The following is a 25,678-nucleotide window of genomic DNA, read 5'->3' on the forward strand; positions in this document are numbered from 1 at the left end:
CACAGATTTTACATTGCCAATATGGGACGGTTTGCTAATTCATCAATTTGAAGACACAAATAAATTACGTCAACATTAATAGGTGCTAAAGAAATCTTTGCAAGCTTTTTCTTCAGAATACTCTTGAATCCCTTTCAATGCTACCCTTTTACTCCGGGATCTCTACACAGCTAGTATATTAAATCACTCAGAAGCAAATATGCAGTCAATGAGATTCACTTCTCTCCATCAGTGATTATTTTTCCAGGGACGATAATGGTGGAAGATTTAGACATGTTGGGGCACAGTAAGAAGTTTTCAAACGCTCACTAAGGTCAACCCCAAAACAAATAAATGGTATTTTTCCATTGGGATTGCAGCTTTTTCTAGACAAGACCTAAACATATGCAAATGTGTCTCTGAGATCAGAGAATTACAGAATAATTTAGGTTGAAAGACACCTCTGAAGGTCATGCCGTTCAATTCCTCGTTCAAAGCAGAGCCAGCTTCACAGTTAGGTCAGATTGCCAATAGAGCTCATGTGGTTAAATACAGCAGTATGATCTCTGCAAGGAGTATTTAAAGTAAATGAACTGGGACTCTGGTTAAGATTTCACTGAGGCTTTGCCATAAAGTGTATGACCCACTTGGGGCCCGAATCCAGTACTCACAAAAGTCCATGGAAAAACTCCCACTGATACTGATGAGCTTTGGACGGGTCCTTTTGTGTCTTGCCTCTATATTTATGAAGTAAAAATGACAACAAACTACAGGATAATAATATTTTCTATTGCTGTTGGATACGGCGAGGATGAATTCAACAAACGTCTGTTGGCTACTTGAATGCTGCTTCTTTTTACTCCCTTGTCTTCAAAGCCACACTTATATTTAGATTGATCTTTCTAAGGCAGCTATATGGCCCCATTACTGTGGATCTGAACAGCTCACAGCCTTTAATGCTTTTATCCTCCTAGCACCCCTCTGATGAAGGGATGTTCTATTATCCATGCTTTACTGATACAGAACAGAGATAGTAAAGCTAAGACTGGTTCCAGTGGGAATAAAAGGCCTGCTTATCTTTATATCTGCACATAAATGGCTTGCCCAAGGTCATTCAAGCAGTCTGTGGCAGAGTGAGTGTCCCTACGTTTTGAGTTCCAGGTGAGCCTCCTTTGCCTTAAACAGAGGGTTTTTTTCCTGGAATTCAGAGTTGGGTGTAGGGCACTCATTGGAAAATAGAGCAGATTTGAAAAGCAGAAAAAATATCAGAGTTTAAGTAGCTTTTAACTAAAGAAAGTGTAATGGGGCTGGGGGGCCAGGGGAAGGAAGGGGGAAGCACTATTATTTAAAAACTGGCTATTGTATAAAAGTGCATTTTTCAAAAGTTCCAGCTGTGCTAAAATGGTTATCATGAGAAAATCTGGTGAGGAAGAGGTTTCAAGCTTTTATGATGTCCTGCTGGAAGCTCTCTTTGAGATTTCTCAGCCAGTGGGAAATGAATGGTGGAGTTCAGAAATAAAGTGGTACAATCATCTGGCTAAGCAGCCAGGGTCAGGCTGTTAGAGGAGGCAAATGAGCAGGGGTGTGACAGGAAAGAAAGAGACAAATTTTCAGAAGAGTATAGCATGGGTATGTCGGACACGTAGAACAGAGGTTTTTTATATGGTTCTATTTCAGTGGACACTTAAATGTTCCTAATGAATGCCTTTAGGTACCTAAATCCCAGTGGCATCCAAAACAAACACTACAGGAAGTCTAGGTCTACTTCGAAGCATCACATGCCTCTGGAAGTTTATGCTTCGCTGAGGGGATGAGCAATGACAAGGAAGAACTTGGAGGATATCGGTTTAGGTCACCAGTTCACCTTCTGGTAGGCCATCATAAAAGAAGCTATAGTTGACATTTTACCCATATAATAATATAAATGATGAATGGTCACATTTATGTAAGTTCTAAGTTCCTAAAATGACAAGGTCCAGCTCTCGTCTTGATACAACAAGTTAATACTCTTGACTTTGTAGCAGTACGGATATTTTGTGTACAACCTGAGTAAGTCTGGAGATGATACAAAATTGGGAAGAGCAGTCGGTAGACTAGATGGTTGTGTTACCATTCAGAGGAACATTGACAAGCTGGAGAAATGGAATAACAGGAACCTCATGAAGTTCAACAAAGGAAATGCAAAGATCTGCCCTTGCATTAACAATAACCCCATCCACCAACACTGGTTGAGGGGGGAAAGCAGCTTTTCAAAGACAGACATGGGGGTCCTGGTGGACAACAAGCTGACCGTGACCCAGAAACGTGCCCTTGTAGCAAATGCAGGCAATGACATCATGGCATCCAGGGTTGCCTTGGGAAGAGCATTGCCAGTAGACAGAAGGTGGTGATCCTTCTCCCATACTCTGCATGAATGTAACACTACTGGAGTGCTGGGTCCAGTGCTGGGCTCCCCAGTGGAAGAAAGACATGGACTTACGGGAGTGAGTCCAGTGAAGGGCTGCAAAGATGATTAAGGGACTGGAGCATCTTTCATATGAGGAGAGGCTTGATAGAGCTGGGACTGTTCATCCTGAAAAGAAGACTCAGGGGGATTTGTAATTCTGTGAGGGCACAAGGACTCTACTCAGCGTAGCTACAGCTATGGGATAAAACCTGGAAAATGAAAACCTGACACAGAAGAAAAACTTTGAGGAAATTTACTTAACATATGAAGAGAAAAACAGAATTAGGATTAGGCCGGAATTAAAGTGACTTGCTGGGATGCATTGTGTGATTCCTGGTACAACAGTAAGATCTCCTACCATATGGATGGCCAAGTTTATGGTTTTAGTGTCATAACAGATTATGAACTATTATTATTATTGTTATTACTACTACTACTAAAACAAAATCCCAATAAACTTTGGGGCAGGAGAGAAATAACAGAAAGATATATCCATTAAAAGCTGTCTGGAGACAAGTCTGTGGTGTTCAGTGGAACTGAATGCCAGACCTCTTGGAGATGCATCTGGGCTTTTTGGCTTTGCAACAACCTTATACTTGTAAAGTTAATCATATTTTTGTGACTAAATCTCGTTTATCTCCATGATGCTGAGCTCTACCTTGTCAGCATACTGGCTACATGTTTGAAGGTCTTTTGCTGTGTTCCATCTTGCTGGTTAGAAAAACCTTGGTTTATTGATTTGGTATCTATAACTGAAGTTTTCGGTAGAGGTCATGATGAGTAATGTTCTTTTAGATTTTCAGCACTACAGCTGACCGTTGACAAAATGAGATTTTTCGCTTAGCTCTGACTTGGGCTGAAAACTGTCAGGTCCCCCAACCTGTCCACAAAGGCTTGGAAGACTGCCACATTCTGAACAAACTTTAAATATAATTTAGGGGAAAATCAGTTCCTGCCCTTAATCTACTTAGTAAAACATGACGCAGAATGCACTAATGTCATTATATACAATTATATTGCACAAGTGGACACTAGGGGATGTCTTGAGTTTCTGTCTAGCTACCAGTCCCGCAGGTCTTGAGTGCTATTAATAAGACATAGAAAATTTTAATAGTGAAACAGTTGTCAGGCTTGATATGAAGGTCCAATTCTGACAAAGGACTGAAATTTCTATAGCCAAGGAAGCCTTTAGAATCTTACTGGGAATGAATAAGACTCTTATATAAAGTAATATAACATACTTAACAACAAAATACAGGAGTTCTACCTTCCAAATTTCAGGCAGAGTTTTCCTGGTCTTGTAATGTCTTTGTAGCGTGGAGGGGTAAAGATGAAGAAGGTCCACGCACAGAGCATGCAGAATTGTGGCCTCAGTGCTGCATGTAATATAAATATTCTTTGCAGAATTCAAATGGAAAAGGAATGGAGTGGAAAAAGGGTAGAGAGGATGAAGGCTCACAGTGCTGTTCTTCTTATCGTTAGGAAACAGAGGTGGCTTGGGAGGAGCAAGCTGTAGTCAGCAAAATGATGTCATTAGGCTAAGATGCCACCCCGTGCAGCCACATAGGCAGCATGAATCACTTTACTGGAGGGATCAATGGGAGAAGTTAATATTGCTATCAGTGCAAACAAGTAAAGCTGCCAAATTTTTGCATTGATGAGATATACAAATAGGAACACTGGAATGCTGAGGCCAACTCTTACAGCTACACCAGCCAAACAAAACCCCAATCCTATTAAAAACGCAACACATAGCACAGGTTAACTCCAGCACTATAGCAACTGATGAATCAGGAATATACTTAGTAGAGCCTACCTGTGACCTTGCCCAAGGTGAGCGATTTGATGGCCTTAAAATCAATCTCAGAAAAGTTGTGTTTGAGTTTGAGAACTTGATCAACCTGGAAGAGGTCAATAAAATTAGTTCATTACAACAGCATGTAGACACCCCTAGATCTCTCTGTACTGCAAACTTCTGGGAACGCTCTCAGCTGCAAATCAGTTAATTCTGCCCCCAAGCGTGATTCAGTTTCTAAAGATAGCAAAGTGAATGTGCTTTGATTTTAGCATGAGAAGCTGAAAGGTACACCAGAACAGTCATATCGAGGGCTTTGAAGAAAATTCCCCTGCAGAAAAGCTTAAAATGTTTGACACTGAAATCCCCCTGCTTCCCAAAATCCATGTCTAGTCACTTCAGCGTACACTCAAAGGAGGTCTCTCTAGAAATGTATTGTGAAGAATTAGTTCTGCATAGAAGAAAACCACAGTGCAGCAGACAGAAGACTGGTACTTGAGGGAAACCCTGACTTTTAGCATAAGCCTCCTGCCTAGATAATCAGGGCTGCTCACCCTAGTCGTGCACTAACTGCGTTATCATTTTACCACCCAGACATGGAAACTGTAGAGGAAAGAAAAACTGTGGTGCTTCCTGTGTTTCTGCCTCCTTCTCACCCTATTCCTCAACACATGGCTTCTCTGTAGACTCTGCCACCCTTCCCTGTTAAATGACTGCCACTCAGATCAAACCAATTTGCTTTGTAACATGAACTTCTGTCCTTAGCCTCAGAAGGAAAGCGGAAGGAGCAGTAAGATGGTTCTCTTCTCCCTGCCTTGGAAAAACAGGCAGTGCAGGAAAACAAGGTAGAGGAGGATTCTTGTCCCTCATGAGGTTTGTCACATTCAGTGTGGCTTCAAGCAAAGGGACAGGGCATCGTCATGCATATAGTGGCTGCACTCAGTGTGTGCTCCCTCAGCTTTTCTTTTTCTGTCAGAGGATAAGGCAGCTGGGGACACATTCTGCTTGGGGCTCATATCCTAAACGAAATTACATTCCCAGGTACTCATTCTGCTGTTTTTCTCCCTTTGGCAGCTTTTCAGTGATCTGTACTGTGTGCTTCCTCTGGGACTACAGGTCGCACAGACATCCCTAAGCCCCAAAACCACTCCAATGGTCCAGATGAGCTTCTGGCCGAAAGTGTTTTCTAATCCACAGATTGTCATAGACAAAGGAAGGATCACTCAGCAGTAAACACCACGGTTGGGCACTCTTTGAAGCAGGATCTGGATGGAGCTTTGGTCTAACCTACAGGGCTGCTCTGCTGCTGGACCAGTGTTGGTTGCGCCAAATCAATGTGAAACCTTTGCCTCCTGGCAATCACGCATTGAAATCAGTGGGTCTGTTTGTGGCATGAAGTATTATTTAACACTCAACATAAGTCGTGGCATACCTGAATGATGAGCTCTCTGCCTTCTCTGTTAATCTTCACATGGTGCAGCTCTCGGTTGGCAAAATTTCCAGAGTCAATGGTGAAAATGAGGAGCCCATCCTTACTCAGCTTGTATCGGACCTGTAAACTTCCTTAAAAGCAGAGCAAAATTCTCTGTATAAAACCTGTGTCAATAATGAGACACTTCTCAATATCTTTACACAACATAGAACTCATTTTCTTTTTATTACAGTGGAGTAATAAGTTTAAAAAGTCAAGAGAGAGGTTGAAGAGAAATGAAGGAGTTCAAACCGTAATGAAAAGTGTGAAAAAAAAAATAATGCACCGGAAGAGTTTTCCTTCCTACTAGCTAACAGCCTCTGCTGCGGAGAAACACAACTTAATTGAGTAAGTAAGTATATCAAAGGAGAGCGTGTCTGTCTGCAGGTCAGGCATTTAGCTCTGCCGCAAAAGCTGATCTACATTAGTCTGTTAAGGACCGCTTCCACCAGAGGGCATGCAGGTCTTGCACTGTTCCATTAAACTAATATTGGTGGATTTAACTATTCCTTTTCATCAAGATTTAACAGGCAACGCAGAAGACAGTGACAACTGTGAGAATTATAACTTCATTTCGAACATTTAAAGGCCCAGACTCATTACAATTTATACGCAATACAAGAAAAGATATGTTGTAAATGATTATACAGAAGAAATATTTTTACTTTGGTGTTCTAACGTATGTGAAGTAATAAACATTATTCATATAAAAATGGATGCCAAACATCTCTTTCAGTCTTTATATCAACAAAAGCATTGTGACTTCTGATGAATAACAGTACCATAACAAATCAAAATCCACAAGAAAACAAGGAAGCCAATATGAATTTTAATCTTTCCACAAATGACTACTGGGGAAAAAAAAATTTGTATACACACACATATATATATATATATATAATTTAAAAGGAAAAGAACCTATTCTGGTAAAATCCTTTCAAGCTTACCTTTCTGGGAATTAAGTAGCAGGAAGAAAAAAATTCTCTGAGCTTTTTATGCATCAGCAACCAAAATACATGGAACAACAGTGGTACCATAGTTAAAAAGCTTTTCTGGGAGTACTTTGTTACTGTCTCCAAGGAGAAAATGAACGCTGACAGCACCACAACCCTGAGCAAAGGGTCTTTCATTTATTCCCTGTTCTGAAAATCATCATAAAACCCCCTCCTATCTTCTTCCATTTCAGTGCTTCTGTTAGCAGAAGTTCCAAATATCCTTCGATTTTGCAGAAGGCTACAGGTAAACGCTACCTATGCTGAATGACAGAGAGTGCCTGACTGTTTGTCACTGAAGGATGTGCTCACACTGTTTTAGCTCTGCGACCGGTTTCAGTGTTTGCAGAGGCAATGCTTGCGTGCTGCCCTGGTTTGAGGTAAAACAAACCCAGTTTTCTGTTTTGTAATTTTACTTTTTAGCTGGGCCTCTTCTAACTGACTAAACTCTGAAATTAACAGCATATTGATCAGAAACTGTTCACTCTCAAGAGTGATAAGACCTGATTATACCAAGGAACGGTATGCACAGAGGCTCTTGCTTATGCTTATTGCTATAACAACCAAGGTCAGCTAACTTCGCTATTTGCCCCATTAGAGGGTCAGAAGCGGGGAAGCGTAGAGGGGTCCCACCCGCAGGGAGGAGCAGGTGGGACAGGTGACCCAAAACTGGACCAACAGGGTATTCCATCCCATCCGCATCACGCTCAGTATAAAAGCTAAGAGATAATGGGGCAAGGGTCTCACTCTCTTTCTTCAATGGCCGACGTCCGAGGAGGACCCTGTCTGTTCATCTGCCTTTGATCCTGATCTGAGCATTCCTGACTCCAGATCCGGAATTCAGCTCCTCTCCATTGCTGACTCCAGTCTGGGACTTTCCCTGTGTCTGCTGGTGACGCGATCGTCATCCTGGGAGCTGGATATGGTTTTGTAAATATTGTATACTTTTTAGTATTATTCTATTATTATTTACTATTTCCTTATTTATTATTATTTTCATTAAAGTAGTTTAGTTCTTTTTCTAAACCCGTAAATCTCCTTATCTCTTCCTCTCCTCTCTTTGGAGAGAGGGAGGGGAGGGCCATCCGTCGTTCTGATTGGCCAATCTGGCCAAAACCACGACACGGGCACATCGCGATGCAGCACCATGTCAGAGGAGCTCACGGTACACCGGCACGAGCTCCCGCACATGCACCGCCGCATCATTCAGAGGCACCTCTGACCCCAGAAGCAGTCTGGCTGTTCAATGAGGTGAACGAGGAGCCCTGCTCCGCTCCTGTATTCGACCGTAATAACGCTGCAAGACTGCTTGCAGGCCTGGAGTTAGTGAGAGAGGACGTGGGGCAGTTCTCCCTCCCTACACAGCGCGGACATACCTGCTCCCTTCACAGCTTCTCCCTCAGTGAGGTCAGCTCTGTTGTCCTACAAGCTACTGTAAACCCACTTTATAAAGAGCTTAAAACGATGAATAAATTTCCTGCAGAGGGGGAATTTTTCCACCTCTCCACAACTTACAGTGAAGTTGGTAGTCCTTCCAGACTGGACCCAGCACCCAGTTAAGATCTTCCCTCCTCCTTTTCCCTCACCAGGATGTTTGGCTGCTCAGACTCCCAAAAGCTGCACTTTTCGTAACCTTCAGCATAACCCAGAGGAGCACTGCTGCTTTCTCAGCTTTGGAGGCTAGAAACAAAGCCTCCAAAAATGAGAGGGAAAATGAGAATGAACTACTAGGATGAAGGCTTTTTAGGTGATTGAGAGGGCTGCTGGATCAGGTGAGCTTTTAAAGTGTAAATAAAAAAAAAAGGAGATAAAAGGCATTTACTTTCTCACACATAATCATGGATGTTAGAGGGGAATTTGTGAAGAGATCACGGTCAGTAACAACTGCTAATTTATTCAGTGGGATATTATAGGGCCTGATTTAGTTACCCTGAATCATACTGTAAAGCTCCCATTGCACAGCCAGGACAAGGAGCTACTCTCTATCACTGTTAATGTCACACTTAAAGGTCCAAACTTAAATCACAGTCCCATTTTCTAGTACTGAATGAAAGATGCATCAACAGGGAATAACAGTGTAAACACAACCACTTTACTCTAGGAAGACATGAGAAAGGAAGCCCAAGTGCAAGGAAGTTAAGGGACCTTCTTTAGGCTCGTTAGGGCAGTGGGAGAGTCGATCAAAAATGGGAAGGTTGCCTGACGCTGCACACCACAGCTGAGATGACCACACAGAGTAAGCTGAAACTAAGATGTGATAGTGTAACAGATCAGTCCAAACTAAAAATCCTGGCCCAGCAGAAGTACTTTATAGACTGCCTCTTACCTGGAACCTTTGAAAGGGGTGTAATGTGAAAAATGGAACGGGGCCTAGATTTGGTCAGGGACCTTGTACTAGTTGCTTAGTTTGTAAAGGGGGGAAAAACTTCTCTGCTCTTTTTGAATGCTATGAACACACCAGTATATAAAATATAAATGGTACGACTATATCCAGGTGGTCAACATAGCAGCCATCACGTTTGTGTTCAAAGACAGCCAACAAGATATGCACTCTATCTAGGCTCTCAGCTGCTGCAAACAAGGATTTACCCATTCACTTCATCAGAGAAGCACTGCTTTTAAACCAGAAGCCATCTGTTCCATTTGTTGGGAGACAATGGAGGAGGTTCTTGACATCCATTAATAACAGATCTTGCTTTCTGTAGTGGTAAAATTTTACCTTAAATCATTCAAAGAGATCCGTGAATAGCATCTTATTTTATCAAATTGCTTTGAATTCCAATGGCAACTTTTTTTGGATGGCTGCTCTTCAAAACCATTGAATTCAAGTTGGCATTTTGCCTGGGGTCAAATTTGCATTAATATAAACCAGAAGTACATGGGCTCATCTCTTCAGAGGTGTTTTGCAATTTACACCGGTGTAGCTTAGAGCTGATTTTGGCTTGCATTCAGTACCAAAACTTCCTTTTTCAGAGTCAGAATAATTTGTCTAGCAGATTACATTGCCATTTTGCTACGTGACAGGCAAAATGAATGGATTATTAATTAGGATTATTATTAAGAATTTTTTTGTGTCCTCTGAATTTTGATTATCTGGTCCGCTGACTTTGTCCATCACATCATCCCAGTGTCACTAACTGCAAATAAAAATCTGTGCACAAACCAGCTCTATTCTCCCTATTCTCCCTTCTCTCTCTATTTTGCATCATTTTTACCTCACAATAGGGATTCACACTAATCATGAGAAGTGTAATTTCTGGCAGTCTTTTTGCAGTCATGCCTGTCATCCTCTTTTTAGCTCCCCATGTCTGAGCGTGCACACCTGGAGTGCCATAATGCTCAAGCAATGCACTGCCTGTTGTGTTTTCTTCCTTCTCTAATGTACGTGGAATTGCTGGAGGCAATTTCTATTAAGTCCATAAAACAGGGAGGGAAGGAAAGAGAGAGGTATCATGTTTTTGGCCTTGGGCTGGGAAATTTTACTGGGCATATTACCCTAGCAGTGTTAGGTAAGAGTAGATTCACACTTGATTATTATAGTCCTCCTTTTCAGCTTCAAATTGTGCAGACTGCAGATCAGCATGGAGATATGCTGTGCTACCTCCAGAACAGCCCAGGAGGGAAGCAGGCATAGTTTATCCACGCTGTTACCGAGCACCACGTGGCCTCTTTTTGCCACTTCTGGAGGAAGTGGGTCCACATGGGCTGCCATGTTACTGTGATAAGACCACTACCAGTATCAAAACTCATTTGCTACACATCACTGTGGTCTTCAACCTGTAATCTGCAGCAGTATAATCCACGACTGTAGGGCTGAATGACATCCGTCTACTGATATCAAACAGCTACTGCGCCATTTTAACAGGATTCTTGGGGGTCCCCTATGCAGAAGGAAGTTCTGGGAAATAGAGACCACAGGGCAGTATTTATGCCCCAGTGACCAGGTTGGGGATGACTTTTCTGAAACAAAACACCCCCAGGACACTCTTTCAGTGGTGATGAAGGCCAGGGTTTTAGTACTCGTTAGCAGTACACTAATGATCAGTGTCAGCATAACCAACCCCCAGGCAGCTACAGGAATAGCATGGTGCCTTCACACCACTTCTATCTTTTTGCTGAGGACAAGAAAGACGCAGTAACAGCTCTTAAGTCTAGTGGTAATAAGGACATTAAACTGGTGGATTTCGAAGTGATCAGCCTCAAGCAGAAAAAAATATTCCCAAACTATACAGTGTGAAGAAATACCTTGGCCATGATGTTACCTATTCTATGTACAAAACCTTTTCTGATTGAACATGTCAACAGGAGAGTTGTCCTTTTTCCTGTGTCTACAGCAGTGCCAGGAACATTTAGTGGCTTTGTGGCCTATGCCCACTAACTTTACATTCATTCTGGACTGCCAAAACTTGTGTTGAAAAGCAAATAGTAATTTTTAAATAATCAGATGGAAAAGGGAGCATGGGAAAATGTTACAGAGAGCGTTCTAGCTCAGGAGAAGACTTCCTGGCTTGAAATACCTCACCCAGTGCTAGATATTCGGCAAAAAGATTAAAGTAGCTCTGCAGAAAACAAAAGAACGGATATTCGGAACTTGGTCTATAAAGCCATAATTCATAAGAAAGGATCTTATCACACATGTAACCAGGACCACAGGTCTTGTGTCATTTAGTCTTGGAAGAGCCAAACGGCAAGGAAGGGAATTACATACCCTTGGAGTCTGACACTTCTCTGCAGGACCTTCATTTACAGAAACTGGTTTTAAATGAGCCCAGATTGAACCCAACATCTCCGCCAACTTCAATAGCACTTTTTAATGACAAACTGGCTGGGGCAGCTGGCAAGACATCTTGCACCTCTCGGAGAAGGTGAAGTTAGTTCAGGGAGCATATGTGGGTGGCACATGTAAAACGTAAAACTTATCACCATCGTGCAACATCAGGAAAAAATCATGTAAATCAGGGCAGATGACAACTCTGATTCGGGAGAAATGTGTATGTATAAAATAAAAAAACCACTACATTAGGAAAAGGGCCTTGGAATACCCCTGCATGTCCCTCTGCGTCAGAGGCACCCAGAAACAAAGGTATTTAGGACCAACAGAACCTCTTACAGCTGCCTCAAACCAGCAGCCACCCTCACCAGGCTGTAAGATGTCAACTACACCACCACATCCACCCTCAGTGCTCACCTGAGCTATAGCTAAAAGAGAACAAAATTAAGGAAGGCACCAATTAAACAAAGGGTGGAAGAGATCAGTGAGGCTATTGATGTTGCTACTAATAAAAAAGTAGTATTCATCCCAGATAGCCATTTGCAGCTTGTAAGGTGGAAATGTTTGTTCATTCCTGATTGCACAACAGCACATGATGGTTCTCAGCTGTCTCTACTGTAAAATATATCTCTCTGGCAACTTGCACAGCTTCAGCGTGACAGTCTCCCTCTTCATAGCCTAGATATTTAAAAATGAACCACAGTTTTCTTGGTTAGGAGCAGCTGGCTAAGAAACCTGCTCCTTAATTAGCAGCTTCTCCTCAGGGATATTTACTCGGTAAATTTACTCTTCAGTGGAAGTGCTGCTGTTCGAAAGAACCGGGCCCATCTCTTCAGCATCTAGCGTTTAACTAAGAAAGTACTTGTACATTTTTAGGAGGTGATTCTTGCTATTTGTTTTGCGTGGAGAAAACAAAGAGGCAAAACTGTTGCACATGTTTCTTGATATGACTACTCAGCTATTGCATTTGCTTAGATGACACTGTTTCACAGGGTTTAAAAAAAAAATTCACCCCCCAATTTTTTGTAATCTCTGATAGTGGTAAAAAACCCCACGTGCTTATTTGAATGCCTCCCACTCAATGCTTGAGACATTCAGGACTTAAGGGTCATATTCAGGCCATCCTATATTAAAAAAGAAACACTTTCAGGTTGCATTTCTTCAACTTAGGAAAAAACACATCCCCAAAAGCCCCTAAAGGAGCCTATCTGGAAGCCTACGACCTTTCTATGATTGTATGATTCTGTGACCTCAGTTCACTTTGCAATCCTGCGAGGCAGCTGCAGCCAGATTGAGAATGTCACTTTAAACATCAACAAATGCAGCTAGTTCCCCCGCGTGACTGACAAATGCGTTTAACCTTCCTAGACATCTCATTCCCACCAGTCGCCAGTTGGCTTAACACAGGCTGACCAGCAATTAAAAAGGAACTGGCAGATGCTTCTTGCTCCAAAGCTACAAAATATTGCAAGTCTAAAAGATGACCCAGAGGACCACAGTCATAGAGCTCATCATGCACATACTGAGTGGTTTGAACGGAAAGCTTTTCCCACTGATTTTAAGGGGAACAAAACAGCCCTTGTCCATGTCGATGTGGCTGGGCCTAAAATGGGAACAAGGCTAACCCATGGATGTGGGATAATACTAAGCACCGTCTCCCCAGTTCAGCTCCTGGGTAAGCATACACAGTGGTGCGTATTTATGTAGCCTGGAGGCGACGGACAGAGCACTGCCACAATTTGGGATCTACCAGCTTGATGACTGCTGACAAATCGTCGTCCTTCTTTGTGTCACAGCTTATACGTTGGTGAGATAGATGAATGTTAACATCCTTTGGAAAATGACATGAAACCTCTGGGTGAGCAGCAATTTAAAAAAATACTATTAGTCATTATCATTATCTTTCCATTCTTGGATACTTCTCTATGGTGAAGGAACTGGTCGCTGTTTCTTTTACAAAGTGATGCTACATTAATTATCTTCTTTCCCAGAAGGTGACTGAAACTAAAGATGAAGAAAAGAGCTGAGGGCATCAGATGCACTTAAATCTCCCTAATTACTGAATTACCTGCTTTCTGATGGTGAGATTTATTCTGGTAAATTTTAACCTACACCTTTTCTACACGTTCTGTGGAATTTTCAAAGACACTTTAAGACCCTTCAGTAACAAAAGCTATCTGTATGATACTACTGGATCTGATACTCAGATCTTTCCTCCTGTCTTTAAACACACACTGGATGCCATTAGTCTTCTCATGGGCAGACATTCAGTAGGCTCTATGGTTTACTCATCTTTGCATGTAGAAGAATCTTGCCAGGCTTTTATCTTACACTGTACTTTTCATTTAAGACTAGTGTAGCAGCCAGGCTGCCAGGCAGAGCTTTTATTCTTTACCCAGTGAATGAAATAAAAAAAGTATCATCCTATGAATTTTATTCCAAAAGTTCAACCTGGCTTTGCAAATTATGCATCATCACTAACTCTGTGTGAACAGCTCTCAGGCAAAAAAAGACTGAGATCCTCTTTCGTGATACCCTGAGGAATTCATACCAACCTGCCCTCATCGAGATCCTGGCTCACACTTTCCATTCTTTTCCTAGTATCTTTCAACCATTCATGTTTCAGTTTTGGCAGTACAGATACCTGTTCAAGCAAGGACTCGTTTCACTCTGGCCTAACAAGTAAGCATAATGTTCAGCAATGAGAACACAGAAAAAAGGTGGTCTGAACAGAAAAAAAAAAAAAGAAAGAAACAATCAATTTGAGCACTACACGATGTCTGTGGAGCAGGAGCGACAGCAATAATCTTTTAAATAAAATTAGAGGAATATAATCGTATGCCTCTTTTCTCAAACCTCCTTTTCATTCTTAACTCGTAAAAAAGCACAGAACTTTGTGGATTAATGGCTTTCTGAGGTTAATGATCCTTGTTTGTGTTGAGCTCTATAGATACTGCCTGGCTGGTCACAAATCCCTGGGAAATGTTCTGCTCCTTTGACCAGTAAGTCCATCTAAGCACTGTCTATTTCGTAGGCTATGCCAGCCCCTGTGACTGGAGAAGCTGGATCTTTTAATAAGTGCCCTTCTCCTGATTATAGCAAACTCTCAAGGGAAATATTTGAGTTTCATAACAAGCCACAACCATTGACATACAAAGAACTGGCTTGTGTTCTTAAGAAGAAGGATGAAACATTTACTTAGTAACAATCCCAGCACAAGAACAATACAATGGTAGCATCACGATGACTTTTCTGTAGCAAAATACATGCTTATACACATACACTTTCACTACCTTCAAATGCACACTTCTGCAATCTTTCACAGAATCATAGAACAGTTGAGGTTGGAGGGGACCTCTGGAGGTCATGTTGTCCAACCCTCCCTGGTCAAGCAGGGACACTTAGAGCTGGTTGGCCAGGGCCACGTCCAGATGGCTTTTGAATATCTCCAAGGATGGAGACTCCACAATTCTCTAGGCAAGATGTGTCAGTGCTCAGTCACCTTCACAGTAAAAAAGTTTCCTGATGTTCAATGAAACCTCGTGTGTTTCAGTTTGTGCCCGTTGCCTCTTGAGTAGCCTTGCAATGACATCTGCCAGCTCTCTCAGCACTCAGGGGTGCACCCACCAGGCCCCATGGATTTATGTATGCCCAGTTTGCTTAAGCATTCTGCGATCTGAGCCTCTTCCACCAACTGTACATCTTTCTTGCTCCAGATTTTTCCCCTGATCTCGACCGCAGATTCCTGAAGGCCAGTCTTGCTCGTAAAGACTAATACATGAACACCTAATTTCATCAGGCAAGAAGGATGAAGTCACCTTTTCATTATCCATACGGCTAATCCCTATGGATTAGCGAAATTCCAGAATTATTGAAGATAATAAACACATATAAATAAAGATCCTAATTTCAGAATTATTGAAGAACATTTAAATGCAGCATCCATTTAAACATAGGAGCTTGTGACCCTCTGTCCTTCCTCCCCCCCCCTTTCAGGACAGCTCCACAGAAATCCAACACTAAAAATGACTTTTCAACTGCAAAATACAAACTAGAACTTCAGTATTCTAGGAGATAAACACCTCCTCCAAGCAAATGGGAACGTATGTTTTCTTGCTAGCTGATTATCTGCAGCCAGTGGTCTGGTGCTTTATGCCAGATACCAGTAAGTTCAAAGGCAGTCTGTATATATGCAGAGCACAGATCAATTATTAACTGCATGCTCAGCCTTTCCTGCTCAATGTAATCCAATTACAGTTCCCTTGTTTTTCCCTTGCGGGTCTCCAGAACATCTCTTGACCCTTCAGTACGGCAAAATGATCTTCATGAGTACAAACACGTCCATGAATTCAGCTAATGAGACAGATCTTTCAGTTCTCTCCTGCTGGAAAGCAGATAAAGAAATCTGCCAGCGTCCTTGGCTGAATGTTGTGGCTGCTTCTCCTTTCAAGTTAGTTTTGCACACTTAGAGATTTAGAGTGCCATATGCTAAAAAAAAATAAAAATAAATTGTTTTCTGGCACTAAGTCCACCTCTTCCCTCAAAGACTTTTTAGTGCTGGATTTGAAGTGAAAACTAATCAGCGTTCCTATTTTCTGTGAAGCATGCTTACAGCAGGGAATCATCAAAGGAATCATCGATGTTTCTAACCACAGAAGTTTCTCTATTTACATAAAGAAACTGATTGGGAGATCTCTGGCCACCCCGGCCCTTTCTACTCATGGTGCCACAGCCAGCCTCCCATTTACAGGCAGCTGGGAAAAATTTCTTTTACATTCACCATTCCCAATCAAACTCTCGCTGGCCCCTCACTCAGTAAATAACATAAGATTTTAGGGCCAACTACAACAATTGCTTAAAATTATATTTAGAAGATATATAGTCCTATCTGCCCTATGAAATCATTCAATGGCTGTGAACCAGAGCTACACCGAGAACAATTCTCAGTCACTCACAGACAGTTGCTCAAAAACTAGTCTCCTCAAAAGCTGTCTCCCACACTTCCCAACACAACTCACTTTCCTGCTCCTGATCTGTTAAAAACATCTATACCTGAACCTTGGCACCATTTTCCACTTCAGTCCCATAAACTGTGAAGGTTGTTCAATGGGTGCTGAAAGTTGTAAGCCAGAAGGTGTTCCCGAAAGATAATATTATTGCACTAGCATTAGCATATCCTAGAAGGTCTTTTCTGCAGCAAGTAGTTATGTTCTGTGGTACTCGCATCCCAAAACTAAAGCCCACAGGTGGTAAAGCAAAAGAACCATCAAAATCAGCCCCCAAACCCACCCCAGTGTTTCGGGAAGTCCCATTTTTCCTGATTATTTTAGCTTTGCCCCATTGAACTCCAGAGAGCACAGCATGCACAGAATCAAAAGATTCTTTGCCTCAAAGAGTGAACTAGATTTTTTTTTGCCTTTCTTTACCACTGAGTGACAAAAGCTTTGTTTTTGCTTGAGAGAAGTTGTTGGAGATGCAGCTCAACAGACTTGCAAGGCAAAAACAACGAGGAAAATTTACGTGCCTTCAACAGAAAGCTGCTTCTGACTTGGAGACCGGAGGAGATTACAGCAGCTTTCTAGTTTATTACAAAGAAAAAAATCAGTAGCTTCTTACTGATGACATTTACCTCTTTTTTGCAGAGTGTTAATTCAGCTCACCTCTGTTGCAGGTTTTGACTTCTTTTCCTATTTACTTCAAATATCAGCTGATTTCAAGACCTTATAGGACAGGGCAGTGGAGTTGATCTAGGTCCCACTACTATATTCTGAGTATCAGAGACCTAACAGAAGAATTACTCAAGCTGTTTTCAGTTGTACTTTTGTTTTTAACTGTGCTTTTTTCCTTGTCTTTAATCTTTCCTATGCAATTTCACAGTCTTGCTTTCCAAAAGAAATTGAGAACAGAGCTCACTGTGACGGCAACAGGTACTGGATAGAAACAAAGAAAAACAAGGACTCAAATTGTTTAGTTTCTTAGGAGATCAGATAATAAATATAGATAAATTTTCAATCACTCTAGGATAGTTTGAGATTCTATCTCTTTTCTTTGATGCTGGCTATCTGCTCTTTTTCTAGATTAGGAATCATATTGTTTCCATGGAGAAAGCCAAGAGCGCTGAGAATCAAAAGACTTGGGAAAACATTTTCTAGACAATATACTTCATCATATTCATATCACATTTGATTACTTGCAGGGGAGAAGGTAGAATGAAGAAAGGAGAAGCACTACCACTTTCTTAATATTTTTCTCTCTCATCAATCATTGGGGAGGAGAGGAGAATGCTAAGTTATTGCATACAATTTGCAAAGGCACATGTATGATTTAGAAGCGTAAGTATTAACTAATGGCGGAAAGAATCCTTAAATCATCTTTAAAAACATCAACTTTCAAAAACTTAGCCATAAGCTGCCAGGACACGAGCCATTTAACCAGAGGTAAGGATAACCTTGTGATATAGATAAGTTCTTTGAGTGGGAACTGTTTCTAGAAATATTAGCTGCTAGCACTATTGAGCATCTCATTTTATAGAAGGAGGTCATCTGCACAGGTCTAGAATTGTAGCTTCTACATTGACATATGGTGGTACTGAACATCTGTCATAACTTTACCTCCTTCATGAACCACCTGTCCTCTAAGGCTCCAAGCACTGGAAGGGTTTTCTGTGCGGGCAGCGTTGCTCTGGGTCAGTGAAGCTGTGAGTGGGCACGAGGAGATTTTATTTGCTTTCCTAGACCTGACATGGCTTGTTGGGTAACTCTAAATGAATCATTTTACCACCACAATTCTAGTGTTTCAATCAATATGCACTGTATCTTGTAATGATATGATCTCCATTACAGATTAACAGTGCAAATGTTGGGGTTAAATGTGATTATTTATTAACTTTTACAGGACACATTTCACACCTGACTGGATTAGACCATAGCTGCCTATATAAATTCAGTTTCATATAAGCCACTTTTAATATAGTCTAACTATGAATAAACCTTGCAGACACTTTCACTTCTTTTATGTTAAATATTTAACATGGGAAGTCTGAATTACCAGAAGCATTTTTCTCATTGTCACTTTTATTAAGTAATAATTTGCCTAGTTATTTTGTGGATAATAGAGAAGAGGAATAACAGGGTACATGAGTAGTAGCTTGAAAAAATACTTACAAAAAGTGAAGTATTCAAGTATACTTAGAGTGTTCCAATCTAGTTTCTTAACAAGTGGAAGGGTCTTGGGACTACGGCAAAGAATATTATCGCTCATCTCTTAAGTGAGAATGCCCATTCCCGTTTCACCAGAAGCCTAACCTTTATTTAACCAATCAGTTATCCAGCAGGGACCTGCTTAGGTCCTGCTATACAATGTCAGACTCAGCAAGATTCCTTGAAAATGAGCCAATAAGAGAGAAAGAATTGTGCTTACTTTTAATGCTACAAAGGACATTATTATTCATAGTCCAGTAACTTTATGGCAAGCATAAACCTCTTGGAGGAGGAAAGAGTAACATATCTGAACATTATTTTCATTGGAATAATTTCAATTCCAACAAGACTAAAAAATAAGAGGATATGAGATTTTAAAAATGATTACATTTGGGACAAAGGGCAGAGAATATACATGACTGAAATGACTGTCTTCAAAGAGCAACACAGAGCATGCACAGAGTAACCCTGAAAGAGACTTTGAGGAGTTAACCAAGGTCAGCTAGTTGTCTTAATAATTCTTTGCATATAGTGCTACATTTTGTAGTCCAGAGTTTTGGAGCCTGACATCTCACCAACCCTCTAAACTACTGTTATCTTCATTTTACAAGTGAGTAGAGAGAGATACAGATCAGAGAAAAGCACCATTGTTTAAGTTGCCTGCGTGTGCTGAGAGCCACTCCACCTAATTTCCAGAAGTACTGAGAGTCCCTATCTCCATCTGAACCCAAGTGGAGATCTGCAGATGGTGTAGCTGCCAAAATGCAATGCTTATCTCAGCTCCTGCTGAGCTGCTACAAGGGACCGCTGTATCCTGATCCCAACTCCTTCCCCAACCACTATTAGAGAGTCGCCCTTCCAGAACTTCACAATCGCAGTTTGCTTATGGTTGTATTTCATCAATAAAAGTCAGTTGACTCATGTTTATAAGGTCATTTTACACTACTCTGGCAGCAGTAAAGGTGATTTAAATGGATATTACATTTTCATTCACTTTAGGGCTATTTTCGATTGCCTGAGTGGCATCAAGAGACCCGAGTCTAACTGAGAAGCAGATTTCAAGGTTTCACCTCAGCAGGGGCTAACCTCTGCCACGCATTGGAATATTCAAAAATCTGAAAATCATACACATTTGCCTTCGAGAGCAAACCAGAGATGGAAATGTGGGACTGGACAGGAAAGGAGAATGGGTTTCCTCAGTAGTACCACCACGCTGCTGCAACTTCGCTTAGGGGAGATTGGTGCAGGCTGATACTGTCCCAGCCACTCCTCGCAGGGATGGGTGCGTGCCAGCCTGAATGCTAGCTGCACGACATAACCAGGAGATAAACCACTGCAAAGGCCAGATAGAGAATAAAACCTTCCCCTCGCTTATAGTTTCATTTCATGGAACTTGAAAGCTTAGCTATTTTGGAATTTGCAAGGCTTCAGAGTGGTCTGGGTCATTCGGTCAAATGCACATATTCAACCACATAGCATTAACTTTCTATTGTTCTGCCACAGGCTAGTGACTCACCAATACGCTTAGTCATCACTTCCAGTGCTCCAGTGCCTAAATAACTCTTGAATAATTCAAACATCCTTATTTATCTAGGATGATGTTCGTCTGGAGTGAGTTTTCTGAAAGCACTGCAAGGACGCAGGAGCCAGAGTCTTACTGAGAAGATGTAGGGCCTATGCCCCCAAAATCCGTACATGTTTTCAAAAAGTCCACATACCATGTACCTTTTAAGAGAAAATGGATTTACACCTTATGTTTTGGTCAGTGAAGCTAGAAACATTTTCTGGCTTTAATATTCAGACAAACTGGTCATATTCCATTGAAACAACCCAGTGAAGAGCAATACATGTGCCAAGACAGAATGCTAAAGATAAAATGATAATATATTTCTGCACCAAGTGATCTTGTACATTCGTGGTATTTCTCATTCCCTTATCTTGGAGACCTAATGGATCTCAGTGTGGAATAAATAGCAAGGAATTGCTATTGTACAGTCTTGCCAAATGAAAGTCAGAACACATTTTAAGCCCCAACAGCATGATTATTCAAAGACTGAATAGGAAAGCACAGCACTGAATGCCAAATAAAGGGACATAAACAAGAGTGATGGCGATTTGCATGAACTGAATACCATGAAGTTGATAAAGTTGCAGACATTGAAATGAACTTAAATCAGTGCGGAATTCTATACTGTTCTCAAAAAACACCTTAACAAAGTTCCACCAGTCTTCCTTTAGTAGCAAATCAAGAGTACTTACCATTCTTGGAGAGAATCACAGCCAAATATTCATGAAAGTAGGTGTTGATGTACAACAGAAGGCTTGGAGTATGTGCCGTGAGAAAGCTAAAGGCAATATTTTCCTTGGACATGACAGCATCCGCATAAATGGCAGAGCTTGAGGTACTTGCATTTTTTGTGACAGGATAAGGTTCTTGGAAAATATAGGTAACGGAAGTGCCAGCTTCAAATAACGCAGAAACCTCTGAAAGCATATATAAACCAAGGGAATAATTTCAGCTACTGCATTTTCAGATGTCCTAGACAGGCATGGACATGAGCTGACTGCCTCAGAAGCAGAATGTTGCAAAATGTCCCTGGCCCAGCTGACATCACCATTTTTTAATTTGGTACAGAGAAGGACAGTGTATGGAGGCAGGTCTCTAAATTCAACTATTTTAGTATTGGAATCAGAGCTTCACGAGATAGAACAGGCCAAAATATCTGTCAGCCAAATAAATGCTCAGTTCACCATCTTCTAACGGCTGACTTGTAAGGCAATATTCTCTGTCTTCCCCCCATAGTAAAGACAATATATTTGTCCTCCCCAGTCTCCTTTTTAAACAAAGCCATTATTAAAGCAACACATTGACCCAAAGACAGCCAGTGAGGGAAGCTGTCTTTGGTAGCTCCAAAAGAAGAGAAACATCTACCTGTGCACGCTTAGATCCTGACAACCCACACTTGTGTTTCCAATAAACACCACATAGTCTGGCCATGAAATACACAGACAAAAACCAGCAGTTTTTTCTAATATGAGGCACAGTAATGTCAGGATTGCAGAATCTTCAGCTACAGACTGACTGCAAGTACTTTGCCTAATAAAGCAGCTCCACCTCTTGAGCAGCATCTCCTAACAGGACACTATATGGTTATTTGATACGCCTCTCGTGGCATCGGTGCCGAATCCTCAGCTCATGTAAGTGGGCATAGTTCCATGGACTGCAGTACAACTAAGCCGATTTACACCAGCAGATGATGCGGCCCACTTAGTAAACGCGTTGCGTTTGTGGGGTGAGGGGCAGCCGTGGAGATTGAAACACTCACATTGCACCTTGCTGTTATTGAGCATGAGTTTTGTTAGTTCCTTCCTCTTCCCGAGAACATGTTATGTAAATTTCATGTTCTTTATTTGCCCTGCTCCTTTTTCTGGTGTTGGCAACATCTCCTACGAGCCACCAGAAAGGTTCAATGAGGACACATTCACCAGAGGCCGAACCATGCAAAACAGTTTTCTCCTGAATGCTTCACATTTATTTTAAAAACCTCTTAACGTTTGGATGGGTTGTGACAGGAATGGCAAAAATACCCATAAAAGACTACCTCTTTTTGTCACACCATTGCTCCAAAACTCTGTAAAGAAAAGCTCTCAAGGTTTTGTTAAGGTGGACAAAGCTGGATGAGATTTTAAAACAAGGAAACTAAACATTCAGTCATGGGCAGACAACTGTTAGGAACAATTTCAGCCCTATTTGTTAATGTCTGGGCCAAGTTATACGCAATCAAATACAGAAATCACAGTGGGAAATAGTTAGTAACTTTAATGGTACAACTAACAGCATTTTAATTTCTGAGGCCATCACTGAAGTCAACAAAAGGAGGACTTATAACCCACTTAAGATAAATACTTAGTAATGCTGAAGGGACAGGTGGTATTAGAAAGTCTTCTTGTAACATGGGGGACACCAAGCTGACATGGGTGAAACTGTGCTGTAATTCAGAGACCACTAAGGACGTAGGATGAAAGCTCGCTGCCTACCTTCCTTGCAGAAAGGTCCTTCATAGGCTGAGTTGGTACAATCACAGGAGTAACCATTATACTTCTCCACACATTTTCCTCCATTATGGCAGAGGTTACCATAACTGCTGCAATGTCCTGGACATCCAGGTTTAACACCAGGTGTCATTTTGGCTCTCTCCTCAAGGTCAAGTTTCTGTCCGTTTAAATGCAGAGATCGAATGCATCCCAAAAAGCCCTTTTGTCTGGAAGCTGTTCCCCCTGAAAAAGAGAGAAAAAAAGGACATACATTCATTGGTGCGTCCACAGAGAAATCAAAGTCCTGAAGTCCAGTCCAGAGGTACAAATACGAACCCATGAATTTTTTAAAATATTATCTATGATCTATCAATGCATACAGTGGCAAAAGATGACAGACGGACAGCCCTGGAAACTAAAGTTCTCTATCTTTATGAAAGGACTAAAAAGCTGTCTGTGACACTTTCTTGTTGCCATTCTTCTCTTTCCTGCCTTATCTACTGCCCTGTCTGGCATTTAAACTGCAAATTCATTTGGGGAAAAGATTAGCTTCTTTATCGTATGTCTGCGTATCACCTAATACATGAGAAACCCAGACCTAAAATGCCTTTTTTTTTCCTATTTGTTGCCATAGTACAGAGTATAAATAACACCCTAATCCCAACAGCAGGTGGGTTACACGTGCTGATGAGTCCAGATAGCAGGGATGAATCACGTTCGGCACCAGGCCTGCTGGCTGAAGGGAAATGACTTGAGTCAGAATTTATGCATGACTGCCCAACCTGATGTTGCATGTGAATGGTTGTTGTAGGCAAGAAACATGAGTTCGGGTCACAGTGGTTTTATTTATTACAATTGTTAAACGTAATTGCATTTCTTTCCGAGACCAGAGCTGCATGGATATACCCAGGAGGGCAGTTCAGTCTCTACAAGCTAACTAGCTTCTTATCTACCCAATGAAATTGCTACAGTGTTATAATGAAGGCACTTTTTCCGAGAATGATAATAATGATGATTGTTAAAGTACTTTGTGAAAATATCACTATTTTTCTTATTGTAGGCTTTGTTTGGCAGTTGCCAATGTTTTGCTTTTGAAGATGCTGCAATTTTGATTGCTGCTAAGAAATCTAATTCTGGTTCAGGAGTTAACAGCATTTGTAGGCTCTGAAATGCTAGCTTTATTGGTGATTCTCCTGCAAAAGTAGTATGAAAGAAGTTATCTTTCCGAATTATTCTTCTGTAGAAGTTGGTTCTATATCAAAGTACATGAGATAAGAGATTACATCTTTCGGTAAGTCCTTGCAGAAGAGCATCTATTTTTTCATAAATTGTTCAATTAAAGCAAGACTTCTGCAACTAAGAGAATGAAGCAATGGTCTGAAAAGCAATCTCAGCAAAACCCGATTGTTCTGCTATACCATTCTAGTATATTTTTCTTTTTGGTACACTCATAGCAGAAATACTGAATTTGAATTAGAATAATTGAACTATAGGATAGTATGTGTGAGACAGGTTTATTTCGTGCTAATTTTATGATGCCTTTCTTAAAGCAACAAATATTTTCAAATTCCTCTTTAGCTAGCTACTCTTTTCAGGCGAGCAGATGTTAGCTCACTTATTTCAAAGGCCCTCTGAGTACAAGAATCAATCCTTCTGCATTTGCTGCACTGTGCACACACAATCCTTTGGAGATTTTGCTCCAAAACTAAACATACAATAAAGAATTTTCAGTAACGTCCAAATCAGTAGAAATGTGATTTCTCCCTTTAAGGTTACTGGTTACTCTGTTTTCTTTTGCATGAGAGGTAACCACAAATATTACAAGGACAAATGACAGCTTCCTTGCCTCTTCTCTCTGCACACATACAAATCTCAGCTGTAACATTTAAAGAATGAGTACAAACTATTGCGAACTATTCCACAGATGTCATGTTTACTGCACTACCCATATTCTTACTGCTCTCTAAAGCATTTTGGAAAGCCATATAAATTAAAGTTCCTCACTCTTCTCCTCTTCTAATGTCTGGAGAGTATAGAGCTTAACAGAGACCACTGATATGATCCTATATCCACACAGTATTGCTTAAGCAAATCTGTTTATTATTTGGGCATCTGGGCAGTTTTCTTCAATTGACTAGACCTAATCTTCAAATACATTCCTGGGAAGGAGAGAAAAACTGAAAACAAACAAAGAAAACTCTTCCCCAGACTAGGCTTTGCAGATTCTTCCTACTCTAATAAGCCTGTTGGGACTGGACAATTTCATGGATGTGACCTAAATGTTTTGTTCAGGAAAACAGATTTTAGGATAAGCCTCAGGACCATAAACACCAAGGTTAAGGGTGTTCTTTGCTAAGTGAAGGCGACAGTCAAATGAGCCATGCTGCTTTCAGCAAGGTATTTATGCAGCTGAATTTTACTGAGAAGCCTTGGGGCAAGAGAGTCTGAGAGGAGGGGCAAGAAGTTCACAACTGAGCACTCATAGTGTAGCTTGGTGACACAATTGTCTAAATTATTAACATTCTACCAATGAATTGAGGATTTGCTTTACAAAGCAAAGGACTTTTTGTTGGCAAGAACTGGATTAGGGAGGCTGAAGCGGCGTGAAGAAGTATTAGGAGCTTTCTTGCTTTATGTAACTGATAACAAAGCTAAGGAAAGAGCCCAGGTGTATAAGAATCGTAATTATTATTACTCAGGAGTAGGGGAACTTGCTGTGATATTTCTCAGAAGATATCCAAGTCACACTTGTTAGTCTCAAACAAAGTTGTACAAAGCAGTCAGCTTTACCCTAGCAATGACCCAAACAGGCTTAAGTTCAAGAACACACACAACTCAAAATTAGCATAGGGACAACGTAAGTCATGGAGAGACTCCCAGGTTCTGCCGTTGTCTCTGAACATCTGGATTTCTCTGCTGGAATAAGCAGCCATGACATCCAAACACTGAACTCACTGTCATCATGTATCGGTTAGTATTCCTCTGAGACA

At 41.1% G+C, this 25,678-nt stretch overlaps 1 protein-coding gene across 3 annotated transcripts in view; it reads right to left on the minus strand.

Moving 5' to 3' along the window:
- Nucleotides 1–25,678, minus strand: part of CNTNAP5 (contactin associated protein family member 5) — a 296,300-nt gene that overhangs the window by 15,555 nt on the left and 255,067 nt on the right. For all 3 annotated transcript variants that reach the window (XR_012588190.1, XM_074593548.1, XM_074593549.1), the window contains exons 18-21: nucleotides 22,692–22,931; nucleotides 20,913–21,137; nucleotides 5,653–5,783; nucleotides 4,242–4,326 (exon numbers count right to left, since the gene is read on the minus strand). Coding sequence is in view for 2 of the 3 variants with exons in the window: in XM_074593548.1 (XP_074449649.1) it covers nucleotides 4,242–4,326; nucleotides 5,653–5,783; nucleotides 20,913–21,137; nucleotides 22,692–22,931 (681 nt within the window). In the remaining variant the exon portion in view is untranslated. The remainder of the gene's footprint in view (nucleotides 1–4,241; nucleotides 4,327–5,652; nucleotides 5,784–20,912; nucleotides 21,138–22,691; nucleotides 22,932–25,678) is intronic.

This window comes from Larus michahellis, chromosome 7, assembly GCF_964199755.1.
Source record: "Larus michahellis chromosome 7, bLarMic1.1, whole genome shotgun sequence".
Taxonomy (NCBI): domain Eukaryota; kingdom Metazoa; phylum Chordata; class Aves; order Charadriiformes; family Laridae; genus Larus; species Larus michahellis.